Below are 20,525 nucleotides of genomic sequence, written 5' to 3' on the forward strand. Positions count from 1 at the left end.
AGTCTTTCAAGAAAAGATTGGACTGCCATTTGTCAGAAATGATATAGGGTCTCCTGCTTGAGTGAGGGGTTGGACTAGATGACCTATAAGGTCCCTTCCAACTCTGTTAATCTGTTAAATACACCTTTCGATAACCATTTGCTAACTTCCTAACCTGCAACTACTAGATACAGAATGAGGGAGGTAGAAAGGCAAGGATGTGGACGTTAAAAAATATCTTTTATTCGAATATGTTGGGGGTTTTGTTTTTTGTTTTTTCAGATTTTGCCAGAAATTCGCCATCCATCGAAGGGAACCCATCAATTTTGATAGGCATACAACCAGCTCTTTAAAAGAAAGGCGGGGCAAACTTCCTCCCGCGCTTGCGCTCTGCCGTGACGTTAATTATCCGCGACTTCTACTTACAGGCGAATCCACGTGTTTCGGCATTTCCGGGTCTCTGACTCTGGTTGGCTATGGAGGAGGCAACGGCGGTGCCCCAGAAGCGTTTCTACCGGCAGCGCGCTCATTCAAACCCGCTGGCGGATCACACCTTATTCTAGTGAGTGTAGACAGGGTTTGACCCTAAGCGGTTCCTTAGCTTCTCATTTTTTCCCCCGATAGTTTTCCTGCGAGTTCACAAACGTGTGTCCCCCCTCCGCCTCCCCCCGAAAAGGAACAGCGTCCAATTTCCAGCCAGTGCTTTTATTTCGTGGGAATGCAAATTGCTCACGAGTCCCAGTGGTTTTGGTTTTTTTTTCCGGCTTGGCTGTTCTGAACGCGCAAATGTTGATGCAGCCCTTTGGTGCTGGTCGTATTGAGCTGTGGTTCAGAACATCTAGCAAGCGGGAGGTTCTTGCTGTTGACAAAGTCACCCGAATGTAAATTGAGTTATAGTCTGGGAAAAAAAAAATCTAACGTGAGTCAGGCTTTATCTCTTTACCTAAGTGGGGGAGGGGGGGAGCATGATACTATCTTGTTTCACCCAAGTTATTGATTTTAAAGGACGTTCGTTCTAAAAGATAGCAAGACAACACATTTCTCACCAGCACACTATAATCATTGCTACAGAAGTGCAGATGGCAATAGGGAGATAGGAAAACTTCCAATTTCTGTGGCCACTTGCAATAATGTAGAGTTTAACCAGGATTTACACTGGACATGTATCTTATAATATTCTATAAACCAGGTTAGACTATTCTTGAGTTTAATGTACAGAAGAAAGGCTGTCTGAAGGCCGGTTGGACGTGCAACCGGCATCAAGCCTGTATTGAGGGATGGTAGAGTGTATGCATAGCCCAGTTTCTTGCACATTCTTATTTGCAAACTAGCTCAAAGAAAACCTGCGTGGCCATTGCTAAGAATTCTGGGAGCTGCAAATGCCAACCTATCTGGAGAGTGCCCAGGTCAGAAAAGATTGGCATATCCCTTTTTATGGGAGGATGGCAGCGTGTGGTTTATTCAGTGTTAGGAGTAAATTTTGTTTAATTCAGCCATTATTGCTTGAGTTGAATTTTGTTTAGAAATACTGTAATGTCTTTGGGACCTGATTTCAAAGTATCATTAACACTGCAGTCCTCTGCATACTTGCTTAGAATTAATCCTATGAATCAGAAATGGAGTGATGTAGCAGTCAGTCAATTTTTGTTTTGATCGTTGACCAACATAAAATAACATTCAAAGATGGCACTTTGCAGCCATCTCAATATATTCAGTTTAGCTTGTAAGTTATGAAAAATAACACTTAGAATTACTATTACAGAAACATCACTTAAATTACTCATAGAAACTAATATAGTACAGTATATAATTATGTGAAATAAAAACTTTAGGAAATAAGGTAGATAAAACTATCTAGCTTAATCTATCTTTAGAAAACAGCTCAGATAATTTTATCCCCAAAGTGAGAATTAATTGAATTAGTGGGTTGATTGCAATCCTAAGAATCTATTGACATCATTGGAATTTATCGTGGTTAGTCTTAACATGAAAGTCCCTAAATTATTGTATTTGGGAAATGTTTTGCTTCCAGATTAGTACCTCATTTGACTATAACACATGTCCTTGGAATGTCAGTAGAAGTATAAGTCATTTGAATATTCCTGTGTTTTAAAATAGTCATCTCAGAAGCATCTTGGAAATAACCAACAGATTGTTATAACCACACAGTATCACCACAGTCCACTAACCAACTAAATGCCTCCAAAACAATTTAAGTAAACTGAAAAAAACATGGTAGCCCAAGAAAAAACAAGAGTCATCTGCAACATGTAAGGACTGTAACAGCCACTATGTAGAACAAACAGGTAGAAAACTATCCGAGTGCATTTATGAAACCCAATTATTAGTTAGAAGACAGAATGAGAACTCCTTAATCTTGCAACACATGGACAGATTCAACTATAGCTTTAATTTAGAACACTGAGCATTCTACACCAAGCTAAATCCAAAAATGCTAGGAAATGCCTGGAAACTTGTCATTCAGACAAATCAGCCATCAATAGACACATAAAGACAAACCACATTTATGCACCATTCAAAAAAAAAAAAAAGGAAACAAACAAAAATCCTCTCCAGCAGCCTACACCCAGATAAACATTGTTTAACAGCAAGCAAGCAGAGAACAATACCCTAATCAAGGAACTACCAGGGAGAAAACCACAGGGCAAGCTGCTATATGTAAACAGAGAACAAACCTGCATTCATTAGCAATGCTACCTAGTCAGGTGCAAACAAGCTTGAAAAGCACCAAAAAACTCCACATTAAATGATATTCCAGAATCAGGGTGGATAAAAATCAATGATTTTTTTTAAAAAAAAATAAAAAAAAAATCAGATTTTTTTGATTTTTATTGAATTTATTTTAATAAAAAAACTTTTGGGGTAAAATCTATCGTAAAATAGTTTTCTATTTAAGATACATAAATAATTTAGTTTATTCCTGGCTTCCGGTTTGCTGCTGGCCGCCGCCAGACGTTCCCTTGGGATCGTCAGCTTCCTTTGCCTGTCAGAGCCGCCTTCACAGCGGAATGGCGGCTCGAAAAAACTCCGTTTCCATGAGGAAACGGAGATAGAGCCGGCAGGGGTGGGTAGAACTCTCTGCAGAGTCCCAAAAGTTTTTTTTTTTACTTTTGGGACGGAGCGGATGAGATGCCCCATATCCCCAGCCGCTGCTCCGGGCTTTGGGAGACCTCTGCTAATGCAGAGCCAGGCGTGAAGAGCAAGCCTGCGAATTTAACAGATTACTTAAAGAAAATGTGAGCTGGACCTGTAATATTGAATCGCAAGTATTTTACTTATCTTTTAAAAAAATTATTTAAGAGAAAAGAGGAAAGGAAAGGGGGAGAAAAAAAAAAGCCTTTTAAAATGGCGTCTGCCGCGGCTGGAGAAGAGGCAGAAAGGGAAAGTCCTTCCGTTTTCTATTAATACAATGTAGCGGAATAAACACCACTGGCTACATTTGTAGACAAAACTTCGCTCCTGTGTCTTTTTCTCTCTCTTTTTTCCCTGGAGACTTGACATTGTTATTGATTGGAAAGAAGTCTTTTTTCTTGTTTTTTTTTTTTCTTTTAACAAAGCTTGCCTGGGCGGAAACATGGCACTGAAACTTATAAAGTCAAACAAACAAGTAGTGGGGGGGGGATTCCCCCACTAACAACTTAAAAGAACAAGTTTTAACTCTTCAATCTCAGAAACCTGATTTCAATATAATAGAATTTCTTTTAGAGGAGATTGTAAGAAGGGATGAGATTGTGAATCAGCATCTTGAAAAATTTAAGCAGGAAATTAAAGAATTGGTGAAATCTAAGTTTGATTTTTTGGAGCAAAATTTTTTAAAAGTGGCTAATGGTTTGTCAGAATTTATGATACAGTTGGCTACAAATACTAATTTACTAGAGTCTAAAATGGAAGAAATTCAAGATAAATTGGACAATAGAATTCAAAAAATTGAAAATGATTTGATAAACACTCAGGATAATAGCTCAGAAGAAAAACCTAAAATGGAGGCTGATCAAAAGTCTGGTAATGTAGAAAATCTGCAACAGAGGATTGAAAGAGAGGTTTTAATGGTACAATATAATTTCACAGAATATGCGATAAGACTGAGAGGTTTGCAGGAAAATAACAGAGATGATTTAAGGAAAATATCTTCTGAATTTCTAGCTGGGATTTTAAAGGTTCAACCCGAGGAAGTGTTTTGTAGGATTGACAGTTTACAGAATAAATTCCTGGATTGCCAAGCAAAGGCAACTGCCTAGAGATGTAGTGATTTATTTTACAGATAAAGAAATTAGGAATAATATTGTGCAAAATTCTTTCAATTCTAATTTGCAACTGCATGGAAGAAAGATTTGGATTTACAAAGAACTCCCACCTAAGATATTAATGGAAAGGAAGAATTTTGCTTTTCTGGTGACTGAGTTAAAAAAGAGAAATATCCCATTCAGGTGGGACGCTCCAGTTGGTATCATATTGAGATATCAAGGAGAAAGATACCAGTTAAATACTGTTGAAAGAGCGGAAGAATTTTATCAAAACAGATTGAAAATGAACTTAACGTCTTCAGGTATAATACAGGATAAGCAGAAGGAGTTGGAAATAAAGGGAAAATATCGAGCTACAGAGACTGTACCAGATAAACCGCCTTTGGATTTTTTGGATACCCCAGCGGGATTATTTACAAATCTGAGAGAAGTGGCATCTGACTTTAATGTGATGACCTATCAAGTCAAGGACAAGCATGGAAACCAATTAGGGGATATACAAGGGGCAAAAAAGAAAGATGAGACACAAAAACAAAACCAACAAGATCAATCTACAGAGCAGAATCAAAACCGACTAGTTGATATACAATCCATAGAAAGGAAACCAGGATGGAAATCAAACCCGCAAAAAGAAAAGAAAAAAAGAAATAGGCCGCATAAAAATAGAAATTTCTAAATCAAGCAACAGTGAAGCCAGTGACTTTAAAAATGAATGAGTATGTGAAAATATAGAGGAGGCGACGTATTGGTCAATATTATCCTGAGGATGGTGACAGGCCTCTGCATTGCCGTAATTTTGGGATGTGAAAAGAGCCTTAAACTGATGAATTTTAATTATCTACTTTGGAACTCCTTTTTGTGCTGATAACTATATTATAATTATCTTGAATTATAAGGCAAAAGAGTCATACTGAGGCATGCAGAAGATCTGGTTGTTACCCACTACGATGATGGGAATCAATAATCCTGATGAAAGCCACAATTATCACTACATGGAATATAACTATAATGTCACTCGGGTGGTTGTTTTTACTTTCATACATATAAGAGGATATTTACTACTGATGGGGGTAGATATGATTGAAGATTTTGAATATACTGTTGCATCAGCAAGCTATGTTACCCTATTATGGATGATGGTTTTAATAATCCAGTGGAAAGACTTTAAAGAAGATATCATATGGATTATAAATTTAAAGTTATTGTCTTTTCTTTTTTACTTAGATATAATGGAATATATATACATATATTTTTAAGTAGAGTGGGCAATGAATTAAAGATATTAAGAATTGTTGTGTATGATAATTTTGCAGGACAGTGGGTGAATAAGCTAGTTTGCAGACTGATTAGTTTAAGAAAAGGGATTTTTAAGTGATATGTTTAGGGGAGTGGAGGAAATGGATAGAGTGGAATAAATGTTAAATTAGGTTTTACGGGGAGGGCCGCTTTGAAATGCTATAGTAATATATATAGATCAAATGTTAAAGTAGGATTTATTGTATAGTTTTAAAGTGGAAGGTGGTTTTGAATTGTAGTAATAATATATAGATATAAGCTTGGGAGAGGAGAAAAAGGGTAGATTATTGCCAAATTGGGAGTCATAATACTATTTTGCTAAATTAGAAGTTATTATACAATGTTATAGTATAATGTCTTTTTTTTTTTTTTTCCTTTCTTGAAATGTATGGATAAAGGGGGATGTTATAATATTAATAATATTTTTAGTAAGTAAAGGTCAGTATTTAGAGGAGGGGGTAAGTAATCTGTTATGAATTAGGTTTTTTGTTATGAAGAAGTCACGGGGGGGACGGGTGGGGAGGGGGGGTTAGGGAGGGGGAGGGGGAGGGAAAAAAAGGGGAAAAAATTTGTATTTGAAAACTTTTTCAATAAAAAAAAAATAATAATAATTTAGTTTATTCCGCATGAAATGGAGCTTAGTTATGTAGCATGAGGCTGTATATTCTGCAACCCTGGGACTATCGGTGAGTCAACAGCGGGTCAAAGGAGTAGCAGAGATGACAATTGCTCTTTAAATATTATGATTTAAATTGAGTTGATTTAAATCAAGCCTTTTTACTAGTGATTTAAATCATGATTTAAATTGTGATTTAAATCAACTCGATTTAAATCAAATCCACCCTGTCCAGAATATAGGCTCAAAGATATTTTTTTCTAAATGTTGCCCTGTTTAAAGATGTTAGGATTCTAGTTTTCAGAATTCTCAAGAGAATGTAGAAACTGATCTATATGTAGTTTCTAGGACTGAGTATTCGTTGAAAATGACTCAAAAGAAGGCCTTCAACACACACAAGAGGAGTTCTGCTGCTCATGAATGCAGCCAGACTTTTTTCAGCTTATGCAAAAAGTGGGGGAGGGGGGAAATGATGCTTTAAGGAATTCTTTTATTCAAATTAATGCAACTTTTAAAGCAGTGGTCTCTTTTTTTCAAACCCAAACAGCTGTATTGAATACTACACCAGCCCTGCAGTTATGTTCAGTCCGAAATAGATCTTTTGAATTTGTTTTTGAAGTGTGCATAGCCTTAATAGTTTCCCTTCTGCAGTGTTTGTTTCATAAACCTCTGGGTTTTTTCCCTCCTAGTCCTGCCAGGCCTGAGGAAATGGACTGGTCTGCACTCTATCCAGAGTTTTTTGCTCCTTTAACCAATGATAATTGGCACGATGATCCAAAGGACATGGAGGAAAGAACCAAATCTAGATATCAAGTGGAATTTGCTGATATTGGCTGCGGTTACGGAGGATTGCTTGGTAATTTTTTTTTTCCTTCTGTTGATACATAAGAAGACTAAGCTGATTTCCAAATTTTAGTGATATGTGAATATTCAGACCATTAGAAACCCTTTCCAGGTATTTTTTTTTTCTTTTGGGACAAGATCTGTGAAGGTTTTGTGATATAATAAAAGGGAGTTAGGCAGGGGTGAAATCCAGCAGGTTCTGACAGGTTCTGGTGAACCGGTAGTAGAAATTTTGAGTAGTTCAGAGAACCGTTAAATACCACCTCTGGCTGGCCCCAGAGTGGGGTGGGAATGGGGATTTAGCAGTATCCTTCCCCTGGAGTGGGGTGGGAACGGAGATTTTGCAGTATCCTTCCCCCAGGAATGGGGAGGGAATGGGGATTTTGCAGTATCCTTCCCCTGCCACGCCCATCAAGCCACGCCCTAGAACCGGTAGTAAAAAAAATTGGATTTCACCACTGGAGTAAGGTATATCTTTTTTTGCCATCTAGGCCTATGGTCTGATTTCCACTGAGGTGATTTTTAGGTGAAGATTGTGGCCATCACGTGTACAATCTGATTAAAATGACCTTGCTGTGCTAAGTATCACATAAATATAGTGAATTTGTGCTCAGTTTTTCACGTGGTCAGTTGTTCCTGCATGAATCGATTCTATGAAGCTATTTTTCAAATCCAGGCAAGTGTGAATTCATAGGAAATAAAGTCTGGAGACTCTGCAAGGCTTCTGAGACTTAAAACTGTTTCTATCTGAAATACTACAGGTCAAAATTTAACTCCTTGCAGCATGTTCCACATTGAAGATACAACTCAGTGAATTCCGTAATGCAGTGACCCACTTAACAACTCTGGCGAGGAAGGTCGTAAAATGGGCCAAAACTCACTCAAAACTCATTTTGGGCTCAGTTGTGGTCGTATATCAAGGGTTACCTGTAAGTCTATCAAAGCTCCTACTCTTGGTACAACTAAGGTGCCATGGAAGCAAACTCTATTCATTGTAGTTTGGTGTCAATAGGTGACAATATAAATATAAATATGGGTAGAGTCAAAGAAGCACATCTGGCCTGTTACTTACATATCCTATGGATATTTATTTATTTATTTATTTATTTTATTTCTATACCGCCCTTCTCCTGCGGGACTCAGGGCGGTGTACAGCCAAGATAAAACATAGCAATATAAAATTTAAAAAACATTTTAAAAAACAATTAAACAATTTTGGCCCGAGTTTAAAACAACCCAATTAAAACCGAATTCAGTTAAAAACTGAGAGGATGGGATCAAGCCAGCCTGGCTAGATGGAATAGGTGTGTTTTCAGGGCCCAACGAAAAGTCCGGAGGTCTGATATCGTGCGTATCTCAGGGGGTAGGTCATTCCAGAGGGCAGGTACTGCCACAGAGAAGGCTCTCCCCCTGGGGGTCGCCAGCCGGCACTGTCTGGCCGACGGCACCCTGAGGAGGCCCTCTCTGTGTGAGCGAACCGGTCGGTGGGAGGCCATTGGCGGCAGAAGGCGGTCTCTCAAATACCCCGGCCCTAAGCCATGGAGCGCTTTAAAGGTGGTCACCAACACCTTGAAGCGCACCCGGAAGACCACAGGAAGCCAGTGCAGCTCGTGCAGGAGAGGTATTATATGTGAGCACCCTGTCGCTCCCATAATCCCCCACGCGGCCGCATTCTGGACCAACTGCAGCCTCCGGGTGCACCCCAAGGGGAGCCCCATGTAGAGAGCATTGCAGTAGTCCAGGCGGGAAGTGACGAGTGCTTGAGTGACCGTGCGTAGGGAGTCCCAATCCAGAAAGGGACGCAACTGGCGTATCAGGCGAATCTGATAAAAAGCCCCCCTGGCCACAGCCGTCATATGCTCTTCCAAAGACAGCCGTGCGTCCAGGAGGACGCCTAAGTTGCGAGCCCTTTCCGTGGGGGCCAGTGATTCACCCCCAATAGCCAGCGATGGCACCAGCTGGCTATATCAGGACGCCGGAAGCCACAGCCACTCGGTCTTGGAAGGGTTGAGTCGGAGCCTGTTTCTCCCCATCCAGGCCCGCATGGCCTCCAGGCACTGGGACATCACTTCAAGGGCATCGTTGTTTCAAGGGATAGATGTTTGTATTCAGTTCCAGGTATGCATCTTATGTTCACCTTTTGTTGACCTTGCTATCTCCTCTTCCCCATCCCCACAACTTCCTAGCCAACATGGATGATAGACATGTTTGGAGATGATAGGAAGAAGAAGTGTATTTGTCAGTCTAGCATGGTCTGTGCAGCCCACCAATTATATGCATCTTGCAAACAATGTTAGTTTGAGGTGGACTTTGCTCTACCATTTTGCCCTTAAGCAAGAGGATATAGTATCATATTCATAATATGTAAGCTGTTAACTATTAAGAGACTCCCAAGTCTGCATGCTTGTTTTGCAGATTTATAACATGCTGGTTGACAATGGGAATTGCAGCAAAAAAAAGGCTTGTCTCTTGCCCTGGTTTTAAAGGTTTTTAGAGTAAATTGAACGATAGAGAGTTGCAGGGTTGTATGTGCTGTGATCAGAGCACAAGAATATAAAATATATACATGTTATAAACTCGGGATTATATAGGTTACCAATTCTGCAAAATGGCCCGGGATCCACAATGGGTATAAAACGTTGACAGGTTGTTAAAAAATATTTCTGCTTCCCTCTGCTGCTTGAGGAAAGGACCAGCAGGATCCAGAAGCTTTAACCCATTGCCACATGACCATGTTTGAGAGATTGTCGAGGCTTGTCATGCACTTCAGGGAGAATCTCTGTTGCCAGAAGCATTCGAAAATTTCTTTGAAAGAACAGCAAGAGGCAGCTCAGGCAGTTGAATATGGTGTTGAATTCCACAGTATCATAATCATGGGACATAATCTGAAGGAGTTATGGCAGCAGCCACTTTGCTGAAAGAAGGCAGGTGTAGATCAAATTAGTTCTCTGAATAAAAAGATGGTTTGGAAATCCTAAGCAAATTTAGCCTTGGCTTTTACGATACAAATGTGGAATTTAAATACAGAAAGAAATATTTTGTCTCACCCAATTTAAATCAGCTTTCCCAAGCTGTTGCCTTTTAGGTGTGGACGCCACCCCTCCCCAAAATGCCAGTTAGGGTGACATTCAGGTTAGTAGATTAAGAATTTTGGAAATTGTAATTCTTTTATATCTGGAGGCCACCAGATTGATAGAACCTGCTACATTTGTTTGCTTGGAATAGAACAAAAAATGGATGAAAAAATTGAGACTGCAATCAAAGCTGGTGGCAATCCAGTTCATGTTAAGTGGATGTTTCCTCCTGATTTCAACAAGAGAACTATTTGTATACAGGTAGTTCTCGAGTTATGGCGGTTATGGAGCCTATCCATTACCCAGTTGTAAGTGTGATGGCCATAAAGCAGGTTATCACATGACTGATCCAAATTTTGACCTTATTTGCTTTGGTCATTAAACAAAATGTAAAGTGACTGCCTCGGTTGCTAAATGCACCAATTGTTTTACCATTAGGCTTTTTTGCAAAATAAATAAATAAATATGGAAGTAAATGCCAGTTTTTTGTAAAAACATTGTAAGGGCGGCATACATATCGAACCAACCAACCAATCAATCAATAAATAATATATGTGACTGTGGGACCCTGCAAACAGCCATAAATGTGGGCCATTAATAAGCATCCAAAATGCAGGAGAGGGGCGGCTGTCAGAATTTAGGAAGTGGTTCATAAGTACCTAACTTCAAACGCTCACTAAGAGAGCAGTCATACGTTGAGGACTACCTGTAGTTACCTCTTATAATGTCACTTTAAGCGGCTTCACTTAAGTTTGATCATGTGAGCAGTTCAAGCAAAGAAGCCCATTTCTTAAATATGAAGGTCCTTACAGGGTTATAATATAAGTAGGTGACAACTGCTTCTGACCACCTTTAATCAAAAAAATGTTCCACTTATTTCAGCAGATTAAATAAGCATGAGACAAGATTGCGATTTTACAAAAAGCAATGACACCAACATGGTGGGAAAGGGGGGGGGGGGGAAAGAGTCACATAAAAGTGTCCAAAATACATCTAACCTAAATATCCAAGGCACCTCTTTGAAATTACCTTAAGTAAAGGTAAAGGTTCCCCTCGCACATATGTGCTAGTCGTTCCCAACTCTAGCGGGCGGTGCTCATCTCTGTTTCAAAGCCGAAGAGCCAGCGCTGTGCGAAGACGTCTCTGTGGTCATGTGGCCGGCATGACTAAATGCCAAAGGCGCACGGAACACTGTTACCTTCCCACCAAAGGTGGCCCCTATTTTTCTACTTGCATTTTTTTATTACATGCTTTCGAACTACTAGGTTGGCAGAAGCTGGGACAAGTAACAGACGCTCACTCCGTTATGTGGTACTAGGGGTTCGAACTGCTGAACTGCCGAAATTTCTGATTGACAAGCTCAGCATCTTAGCCACTGAGCCACCGCATCCCTTTATGAAATTACCTTACCGCCCCTATAATTTTGTCTTCCTGTAGGTGCGATAGGCAGCCTTTCTGGGTTGGTTAGGAATGAATTTGTAAAGTGGGTCACAGATGCTCCCTTCTACCTACAGGATTACTGTAGGATTTTCCTGAATAGGAAAACTTCTGCGAGGATGAACCTGCCATTCATTTAGATTCCTCTTCATCAGCAGGCAAAGTGGGACAGTTGTTTCCCATCCTTGTCCCACTTTGGTGCCGGGGTGCGTTTTGCCACCCCAACTTAAAAAGAGAGGCGAGAGGTTGGCGTTTTGCCACACATTAACTACTCCCTGCTCTTGAAATTAAAAGAAGGAAAGAAATATTCAGGTGGAGGCAGAAGATTTGGAGACTTCACTTAACCTGTAGGGCTTCATGCAGGTGGAATATGGAAATGGGCATAAAATTGCTGATTGCTGTTTTCTTTTGTAGTGGCCCTGTCCCCCTTGTTCCCAAATACACTAATGCTGGGCCTGGAGCTCCGTGTGAAAGTCTCCGATTATGTTTGTGACCGAATCCAGGCACTCAGAGCTTCTCACCCTGGGCAGTTCCAGAATATTTCCTGCGTTCGCAGCAACGCTATGAAGCACCTGCCTAACTTCTTCCGCAAGGGACAGGTGAGTCCCTTGAAAAGCATCGCTGGGGATCCTGCAGGAAGCAGAGCCGTCTCGGAGCCCTGAAAGAGAGTCTTCTCCCACCCTGTTTGGCTCTGGGAGAGTTTTGATTTCAGGGATCTTTGAGATGGCTCACGAGAGGGGATTATTATATTATTAAAAAAGACATTTTATGTACATCCTGCACTGACTTCCCAAAGCATCAAGTAGATGCTTCGGATACCTCTTGTTGCCTGAAGAATGTTTTAATCTAAAAAGCTAAGATTGACTCTAGAGCCGTGATGGTGAACCTATGGCATGCGTGCCACAGGTGGCATGCAGAGCCCTCTCTGCGGGCACACCAGCTGTCACACCAGCCCAGCTGTACAGCACATGCGCGTGTGCCTCCCACCAGCCAGCTGGTCTTCATGTCTCTGCTGCGCATGCACGAGGGGCGGGGCGCAGGCAGAGGATGCATGTGCGGGAGTGGGGTGCATGTGCAGGTTGCCTGCACCAACCTGGATACCACGCGAGGCCCCCCTGCACCCCGGTTTTGGCCTGGAAAGCCTCCCGCACCAACCTGGAAGCCAAAATGGGGTGCAGGGGGCGGGGTGCATGCACGGGGGGGGCGCTCACATTGCATTTGGGGGGTTCGGGCATGCATGTGTGCCTTCAGGCGCGAGCGCGCTTTGGGCACACAGCACCAAAAACGTTAACCATCGCTGCTCTAGAGCAGGGGCGTCAAACTTGCATCGTCACGTCATTAGATGACATATCGGGACTTTTCCCCCCTTAAAACCAGGTGTGGGTGTGGCTGACGCGTGACGCATCCGGCCCACGGGCCACAAGTTTAACACCCCTGCTGTAGGGGAAGCTACTGTGCATGATCCATATGTCCTGCCTGCTGAGAGGCAGCCTTCATTCAAAAGGGAGAGATGATTATAGGTAGTCCTCGCCTTAGAACAGTTCATTTAGCAACTGTTTGAAGTTATAGTGGCACTGAAGAAATAGTGATTTATGACCATTTTTCACACTTAATGATCATCGCAGCCTCCCCATGGTCACGGGATTTACATTTGGGTTCTCGACAACAGGTTGATATTTATGGTGGTTGCAATGTCCCGGGGTCATACGGTGATCCCCTTTTGGGACCTTCCAACAAGTAAAGTCCATGGGTTCACTTAACCACCGTGTTACTAATTTAACAACTGCAGTGATCCGCTTAACCAATGTGGCAAGAAAAGTCGAAAAAATGGGGCAAAACTCACTTAACAAATTTCTCACTTAGCAACGCAAATCCTGGGCTCAATTGTGATCCTAAGTCGAGGACTGCCTGTAATGCTCTTTAGCGACTGAATGTGGTCTGAATGCTGAGTAGGAGAGCTGGGTTGCTGAAAGGCCAGGCCAACCTCCTCCGTGCCTTTTATCTTTTCTTACCTCTCTAGCTCCTCAAAATGTTCTTCCTCTTCCCTGATCCTCATTTCAAGAAGACAAAACACAAATGGCGGATTATCAGCTCCACTTTGCTGGCAGAATATGCCTATATCTTGCGCGAACAGGTGAGCAGGGGATATTCTGGGTTAGCTAAGCAGCCTATGTTTATAATCCAATAAAATTACTCAGCAAAGATTTTAATTTAGTTCTTCCCCTGCTTGCCCATATTTCAGCTGCTCTTTTGATTTTGGCATAAAAGAAAAAATAAGTACAATATTAGAAAGATTCCTTATGGGAGAGCATCTTTCCCACCATAGTAAATTCAAGAGACTCGTCAGCAGGCAGATACCTTCAGATTACTGTTTTGCCTATTCCAGCAACAGTGCAAGCTACTTTTAAGTTGAAAAGTTGAAGTCGTTCTTCACAGTTTTGGGCACAAGATTTTCCCAATATTGATCTGAGATCTGAGATATTTAAATATGTCCCAACAATTGGAGTCTTTTCTAAATGCCAAATAGACATGTACAGTGGTGGGTTTCAAAATTTTTTACTACCGGTTCTGTGGGTGTGGCTTAGTGGGCATGGCAGGGGAAGGATACTGTAAAATCTCCATTCCTACCCCCACTCCAGGGGAAGGATACTGCAAAATCCCCATTTCCTCCCGATCAGCTGGGACTTGGGAAGCAGAGAATAGATGGGGGTGGGGCCAGTCAGAATTTTTACTACCGGTTCTCCAAACTACTCAAAATTTCCGCTACTGGTTCTCTGGAACTGGTCAGAACCTGCTGAAACCCACCTCTGGACATGTATCATTGTGTTAGCCAGTTGCCATAAAAACTGCTGTGGACAATGGGTCCTTCTAGTGAAATACTATTTATTTTTGAGCAATTGCATCTGTTCAAGATACTGGGAAGTAGTGCTAGCTAGCAAGAATGGAAGGGATTGACCCTGAAGTTAATTTTGCATATGATTGCATATCATCATGGATTTGGGCATAGTATAGCCCCTTGATGGCGAACCTGTGGCACGCATGCCCGAAGTGGCACACGGAGCCATGTCACCTGGCATGTGCGGCATCGCCCGTTCCTCTTCCGGGTTTCTGGTGTGCATGGCGTGCACAACAATCAGCTGGTCTTTTTGCATGCAGCAGTGCCGGAAACTAGAAGAGCTGGTCTTCCATTTTCCTGTATGAGTATGGGTGCCGGCCAGCTGATTGTCGTGTGTGCATGTGTGCCAGAAACATGGAAGAGTAGCTGGCTGAAACCGGAAGTTCAGTAGCTGAAACTGGAAGTTCATTTTTGGGGGGGCGCATTCGCCCTGGGCAGCTCCTCTTCCGGGTTGCGGCCCACTTGGTGCCGAAAAGGTTCGCCATCACTGGTACAGCCAATAAATCGATCTAGATCAAGTGGCCAATTTTGACACATAGGGTAGTGTGGAGAAACCATGCCTCAGCGAAAGAGCATACATTTTTCTTTAGAGGATCCAAACAGTATTTTGTTATTGACAAAGAAGTGGGGTATATTTTTCAGATTCCACTGCACTTTTAATTCATTCATTCATTTTCATCATTTGGGAGAATTGGAGGACATGTGCTAGTGAGGATGTAAAAGTCAGTGGAATAGAAGGACTAGACTTTGAGGTTCTTTTTAAAACTTTTTGTTTGAGGCGATGTGACAAAATAGGTTTGTTTAAGCTTACCACTTTAAATCATCCAGACAGAAAAATTGCATTGCCCAAAATAGCCATTGCATATCCAGATGGTCAGCAGTGGAGTCCTACAAGATTCTTGGACAGGCTTCCAACAACTCTTGACAAATTGAGGGAAGGAATTCCAGCTAAGTCCTTGGAGAGTCAGCCAACTCCCAAGCAGAGTTAAACAAAAGATGAGCAGATGATAGATCACAGGATGATTTGTCATTAAGCCAGTAAAAGTCCTGGATTCTCAATTATCTAATAAAAGTCCCTATTGAGATTTTTCCTGTTAAATCGGGTGACTGGAAAAAGGTAGGAGGAATATGACCATACATTTGTATTGACCTAAGTGTTTACAGTACTTGAAGATAGCCCTTAGCCAGTAACAGCCCAACCACACAACATTTTTGGCTTCACTAAATAAGTGAAGCGAGAGCCAGTTTGGTGTGGTTAAGGCATGGGGCCAAAGCAGAATACGGTAGTATATATCCAACATTAGTCTAGAGCTGGGGTGGGGAACGATGGCCCCTTTATGACTTGTGGACTTCAACTCCCAGAATTCTTGAGACAGCCATGCTGGGAGTTGAAGTCCACAGGTCATGAAGGGGCCATCGTTCCCCACCTCTGGTCTAGACAGTTTTATCTCTCCTTTGTGCTCTAATGAATGGAAGATGCGTCTTCCCTTCGAGGATCAATTAATTCATGAGGGCAGATTTTAATTGGTGGCCTCCAGAGTGGACTTTGCCTTTAAATCACAAGGGCAATTCATTTCTTTATTGAAATCTGTCAACGTGCGCTGTCGTGTCAGCGTATCCCAAACCCTAAAGGCCCTGCTTACATTTGGGAATTTCTGATCTGTGAGTAGGGAAGAGTGCCAGTTGCTTGCTGGAGGAAAAGGATCAACTTTCCCCTACATCTCATAGGGAGCTGGTGCTGGCGGGAAACCTTGGAAGTCCTGATTTCTAGCTGCTTCCTGCAGGGCATTCTGGCTGACTCCACTTTCACCTGCCAGAGGAAAAAAGTAGAAAGTGCCTGTGTGCCATCCTTTTTTGGAGTTGAAACCAACGAAATCTTGTCTTTGGGATGAATGGCATCCGGCCTCACCCAGTTGGGATGAATCATATTCTCCCTTCGGCTTTTCCATGACTTCCCCAAAGTTAGCGCTCCCGAGGAAGAGGTTGGGGAAAGCCCAACTGAAGCGCTTCCTATAGGGATGACGGAACTAATGGTGGCCGCGGTACCCTCCCAACAACCCCAAGATTGCAAACATTTTGCCTCAGGTGGGGAGGGAGTCAGAGGTAGCTGGGAATTACTCACGAGTCTGACATTGGTCTTTCTACTGCACAGGGTAGTTTTTGCTCTTGAGATTTTCCTAGTGAACCTGAAATTTGCAGATGCGAATGTCTTTAAACTACTTTTTCCATTGGTTACCAGTCTGGTTATATGAGGGTCTGTCTCGCCTAGTGATGAAATGTAAAATTTGTTACTACCGGTTCTGTGGGCATGGCTTGGTGGGGGAGGGGGGTGTAATGTGACTGGGTGGGCATGGCCATTTTTTTTTTAACTTTTAAAACCATTTTTTCTACAACCTCTTTGGCAAAGAGGTTGTAAAAAAAGTGCTTTCAAAAGACTGACGATCCCAGCTGAGTTGCCTGATTGGCAGAAACTTTTTTTCTTTTAAATGCCTCTGACGATCATGCAACTCAGCTTGGATCGTCAGAGGCATTTAAAAGAAAAAAAGGGTTTTTTTCTTTTAAAAGCCTTTGATGATCCCAGCTGAGCCACGCAATCATCAGAGGCTTTTTTTTTTACTTTTAAAAGCATTTTTTCAGCCGAAGAGGTTGTAGAAAAAATGCTTTTAAAAGTAAAAAAAAGCTTCTGATGATTGTGCTGCTTAGCTGGGCATGGGGGGGAGTGGAGGGGGGGGCAGGGATTTTTGCTACCGGTTCTCCGAACCACCCGCCTCCATCACTACCAGATCGGGCGATCCGGTCTGAACCGGGAGCATTTCACCCCTGGTCTCGCTCCCTGTTTATATAACATAGCTTTCATTTGCCCAGGGCCTAGTATATACCATCACAGATGTGGAAGAGGTGCACACATGGATGGTGAAGCATTTTCGAGAACACCCCCTTTTCGAGGAAGTGCCATTAAAAGAATTGGTAAGAGTGTGTGTGTGTGTGTGTGGCTGGGCAGTTTCTGTCGTAACAGATTTTGCAATTTCAGCCATGATTGTGCATGGGTCTATGTGTCCCGGGGGTGGGGGGAGGGGATGGGGACTAACAAGTATGTTACTCCTTGCACGTTGCATTAAAGTTCCTGATTCCGGTTGCAGCTCATGGGACTTTCTCCGGGCCAGCTGCAATCGGGCGAAGTGCATTTTAAAACAGCGACCAAAATAGCAAACCCATGGAGCAATATAAAAAGAATAAAAGCAATTATAGGTCGTCTTCAACTCCAGGATCACAATTGAGCCCAAAATTTCCGTTGCTAAGCAAGTGATTTGTGCCTCCTTTTGCAACTTTTTTTTTTCTTTTTCTTTTGGTCCCGGCTGCTAAGCGAATCACTGCAGTTATTAAGTGAATCATGCGGTTGTTAAGTGAATCTGGCTTCCTCCATTGACTTTGCTTGTAAAAAAGCCACTGGGGAGGTTACAGACGGTGATCCCATAACTCTGGGACAGTGCAGCTGTCATAAATGCAAGCCAATTGCCAAGCCCCCCCCCCCCCCCAATTTTGATCCTGTGACTGAGGGGATGCTTGCAACAGTTATAAGTGTGAAAACTGGCCATAAGTCACTTTTTTCAATGCCATTGTAGCTTTGATCACTAAATGAATGGATGTAAGTCAAAAATTATGTGTATTCAGAACTTTTCTGTCTCACAAGCTTAGAAGCTTGTTAGTTAGTTAATATCTATTCTCTCTTGTGCCTTGTGATTTTTTAAAAAAACTTTTTAATTTTTTAAAATGACTGTTTTTATATTTTTATTGTTTTTTCAATTGTTCTATATCCCCCAGGATTACGTTTGTGAGATGGATAGCCATAGAAATTTTGTCTGCTTGTCTGTCTGTCTGTCTGTCTGTCTGTCTGTCTGTCTATCTATCTATCTATCTATCTATCTATCTATCTATCTATCTATCTATATCTATCTACAGTATGTAAATGAAAGAAAGAAGATAGGGTTGCAACTGCTTGAAAACCACAGGAAGTACTTCCACACTTCTCTAAAAGAGATTTCTATTCCTCTCCACCCACACTATCTTTCTTTATGTGACATATTGGGAGTTCACTGATAATCCAATAGTGTAACAGCCATTTTAAATGGCTATGTTTAGTAACTAATGAAAGCAAGGGATTTCAGTGAAGAAGAAGATGCGTATGCCAGAATAGATTCATTTGGGGCAAATCCTGCTGTTCCACAAGACATCAAGAAGCTAAATTTAGATGCATTATGCATCCCTTACCTCCTAGAATTGAGGGGGGGAAAAAGACTATTGGGGTCACTGAGGAATACAAATTAGAATAACCATGACTTCAGTACCCATGATGTCTGGGTGTGGGAATTGTAGATCTCACCAGGTTGGGAAAGGTTATTCTACAACACGAGTGTCCAACTCGTTTCATGACGTTTCCCCCATTCCTGGAGCAGGGGAGGGTGTGGCCTGTGCGTGACGCATCTGGCCTGGGGGCCGCCTGTTTGACACCCCTGTTCCACAACCTTGGCATTAAGATCATAAAGTTGACTCCCTATTAAGAGTACCTAGGATTGAAAACCTAAGATTCAGAGCTGCAAGTGAAAGTTAATGAACAGATTTATTCACAAAAGCAGCTTGCTAACTTTTAGTCCATTTGGCAATGCCTGGAAATAGAATTAGAACAACTATGTCAAAAGGCAGCGAAGATAGTACCAATAGTAATGGGCACCTTGAGTGCAATCCCAAAGCAACTGGAGCAACACTTAAACACCATCAGCATTGTCAAAATCGTCATTAGTCAATTGAAAAGGCAGTCTTATTTGGAACAGTTTAGATAGTGTGATTATACCTTTAACACTATCTAACAACAACTCTGTGTTCCAGATCCTTGGGAGCACCTCGATTGGTGGATAAAAATGCCAAATCCAGTCTAAACATGTGGATGATTGTCCGATGGACCATAATAATAATGATGATGATGATGATGATGATGATGATGATGATGATGATGATGGAGGGAAGGACAAAACCCTCCGAATGCTTAGCTTTGGTATTTGCACTTTGCAGAAGTTGCAGGTGGTTGGACCGATTGTGTTTCCATCTTGGGATCACCATTTGGGCAAAAACTGTTTGAGGAGCTATATGATGCGACACGTCCTCATTGGACGTATTTGCTGATCTGGATGTTGTGACCATCCAGTAAAGTAATACCGTTGTTTCTTGAAACAGGCCGCTGACCCCATTGTAAACCACCTAGGGACCTCAACTGAAGAAGGGAAGAAGGTTCAGAGGAATGGAGGCAAAGTCTTCCCGGCTGTCTTCCGTCGGATCAGGGAACAAGAAATAGCAAGAACATGACTGGGAGTTTCCTAAATCCTTGTAGGCATTCATATCTGCAGCAAGAAGACTGGCGAAAGTGTCGGATTGGATGCTTCTGGCTGCACTGGAGTTGACCTTTCATAAATAGGGGTGGATAATCCTTTCTGGTGAAACATTTTCACTATTGCATAAGGATTTTCTTGGTTCACATGTTTGCTTTTTAATTTTGCCCCTAGAAGGAATACATCCAACTGGCTTTCCTGATGATCACATAAAGGTCAGAAGTACACAGCAGGACCAGGAGTTAAGGATGGAGGCGAGGCTCTTTTAAGATAGTTTCATTTGTCACTTTATTTTGTTTATAATAAACTTGGACGGTTTCGTTAAAATAAGTGAATTGTGGGGGATCCAGCTTCCCTTGGTTTGAGAGCATGAATAGGACCCCTTTGGGACTTGGTTCATTCTGGTATTTCTTGTCATCCTCTTTTTATCTCCCCCCCCCCCCAAAGCTCACCTTCAGACCCATATCTTGCACCTCCAATAACTGGTATATGTCACAGGGCAAGTGCCATCCCCTCTTCCTCCAGATCTTTGCCAGTTCTAAAACCCTTTGGGGAATTACCGCAGCGACAAGTTGCCAGCCTGCTCCCCTCATAATGTCGTATGGAAAAAATAGCAATAGCGCTTAGCACTTATATGCCGCTTCACAGTGCTTTACAGCCCTCTCTAAGCAGTTTACAGAGTCAGCATATTACCCCTCAACAATCTGGGTCCTCATTTTTACCAACTTCGGAAGGATG

General features: G+C 42.0%; 1 protein-coding gene across 1 annotated transcript; it reads left to right on the plus strand.

Moving 5' to 3' along the window:
* Nucleotides 1–455: 455 nt before the first annotated feature.
* Nucleotides 456–20,168, plus strand: METTL1 (methyltransferase 1, tRNA methylguanosine). The gene is made up of 6 exons (XM_070934923.1): nucleotides 456–541; nucleotides 6,846–7,012; nucleotides 11,925–12,109; nucleotides 13,531–13,644; nucleotides 17,272–17,373; nucleotides 19,636–20,168. The coding sequence occupies exons 1-6, from the start codon at nucleotides 456–458 to the stop codon at nucleotides 19,762–19,764; spliced, it is 783 nt and encodes a 260-aa protein (XP_070791024.1). The 3' UTR covers nucleotides 19,765–20,168.
* Nucleotides 20,169–20,525: the final 357 nt, after the last annotated feature.

Source organism: Pituophis catenifer, unplaced genomic scaffold, assembly GCF_029215685.1.
Source record: "Pituophis catenifer annectens isolate HBS135680 unplaced genomic scaffold, rPitCat1.0.hap2 SCAF_2, whole genome shotgun sequence".
NCBI classification, from domain to species: domain Eukaryota; kingdom Metazoa; phylum Chordata; class Lepidosauria; order Squamata; family Colubridae; genus Pituophis; species Pituophis catenifer.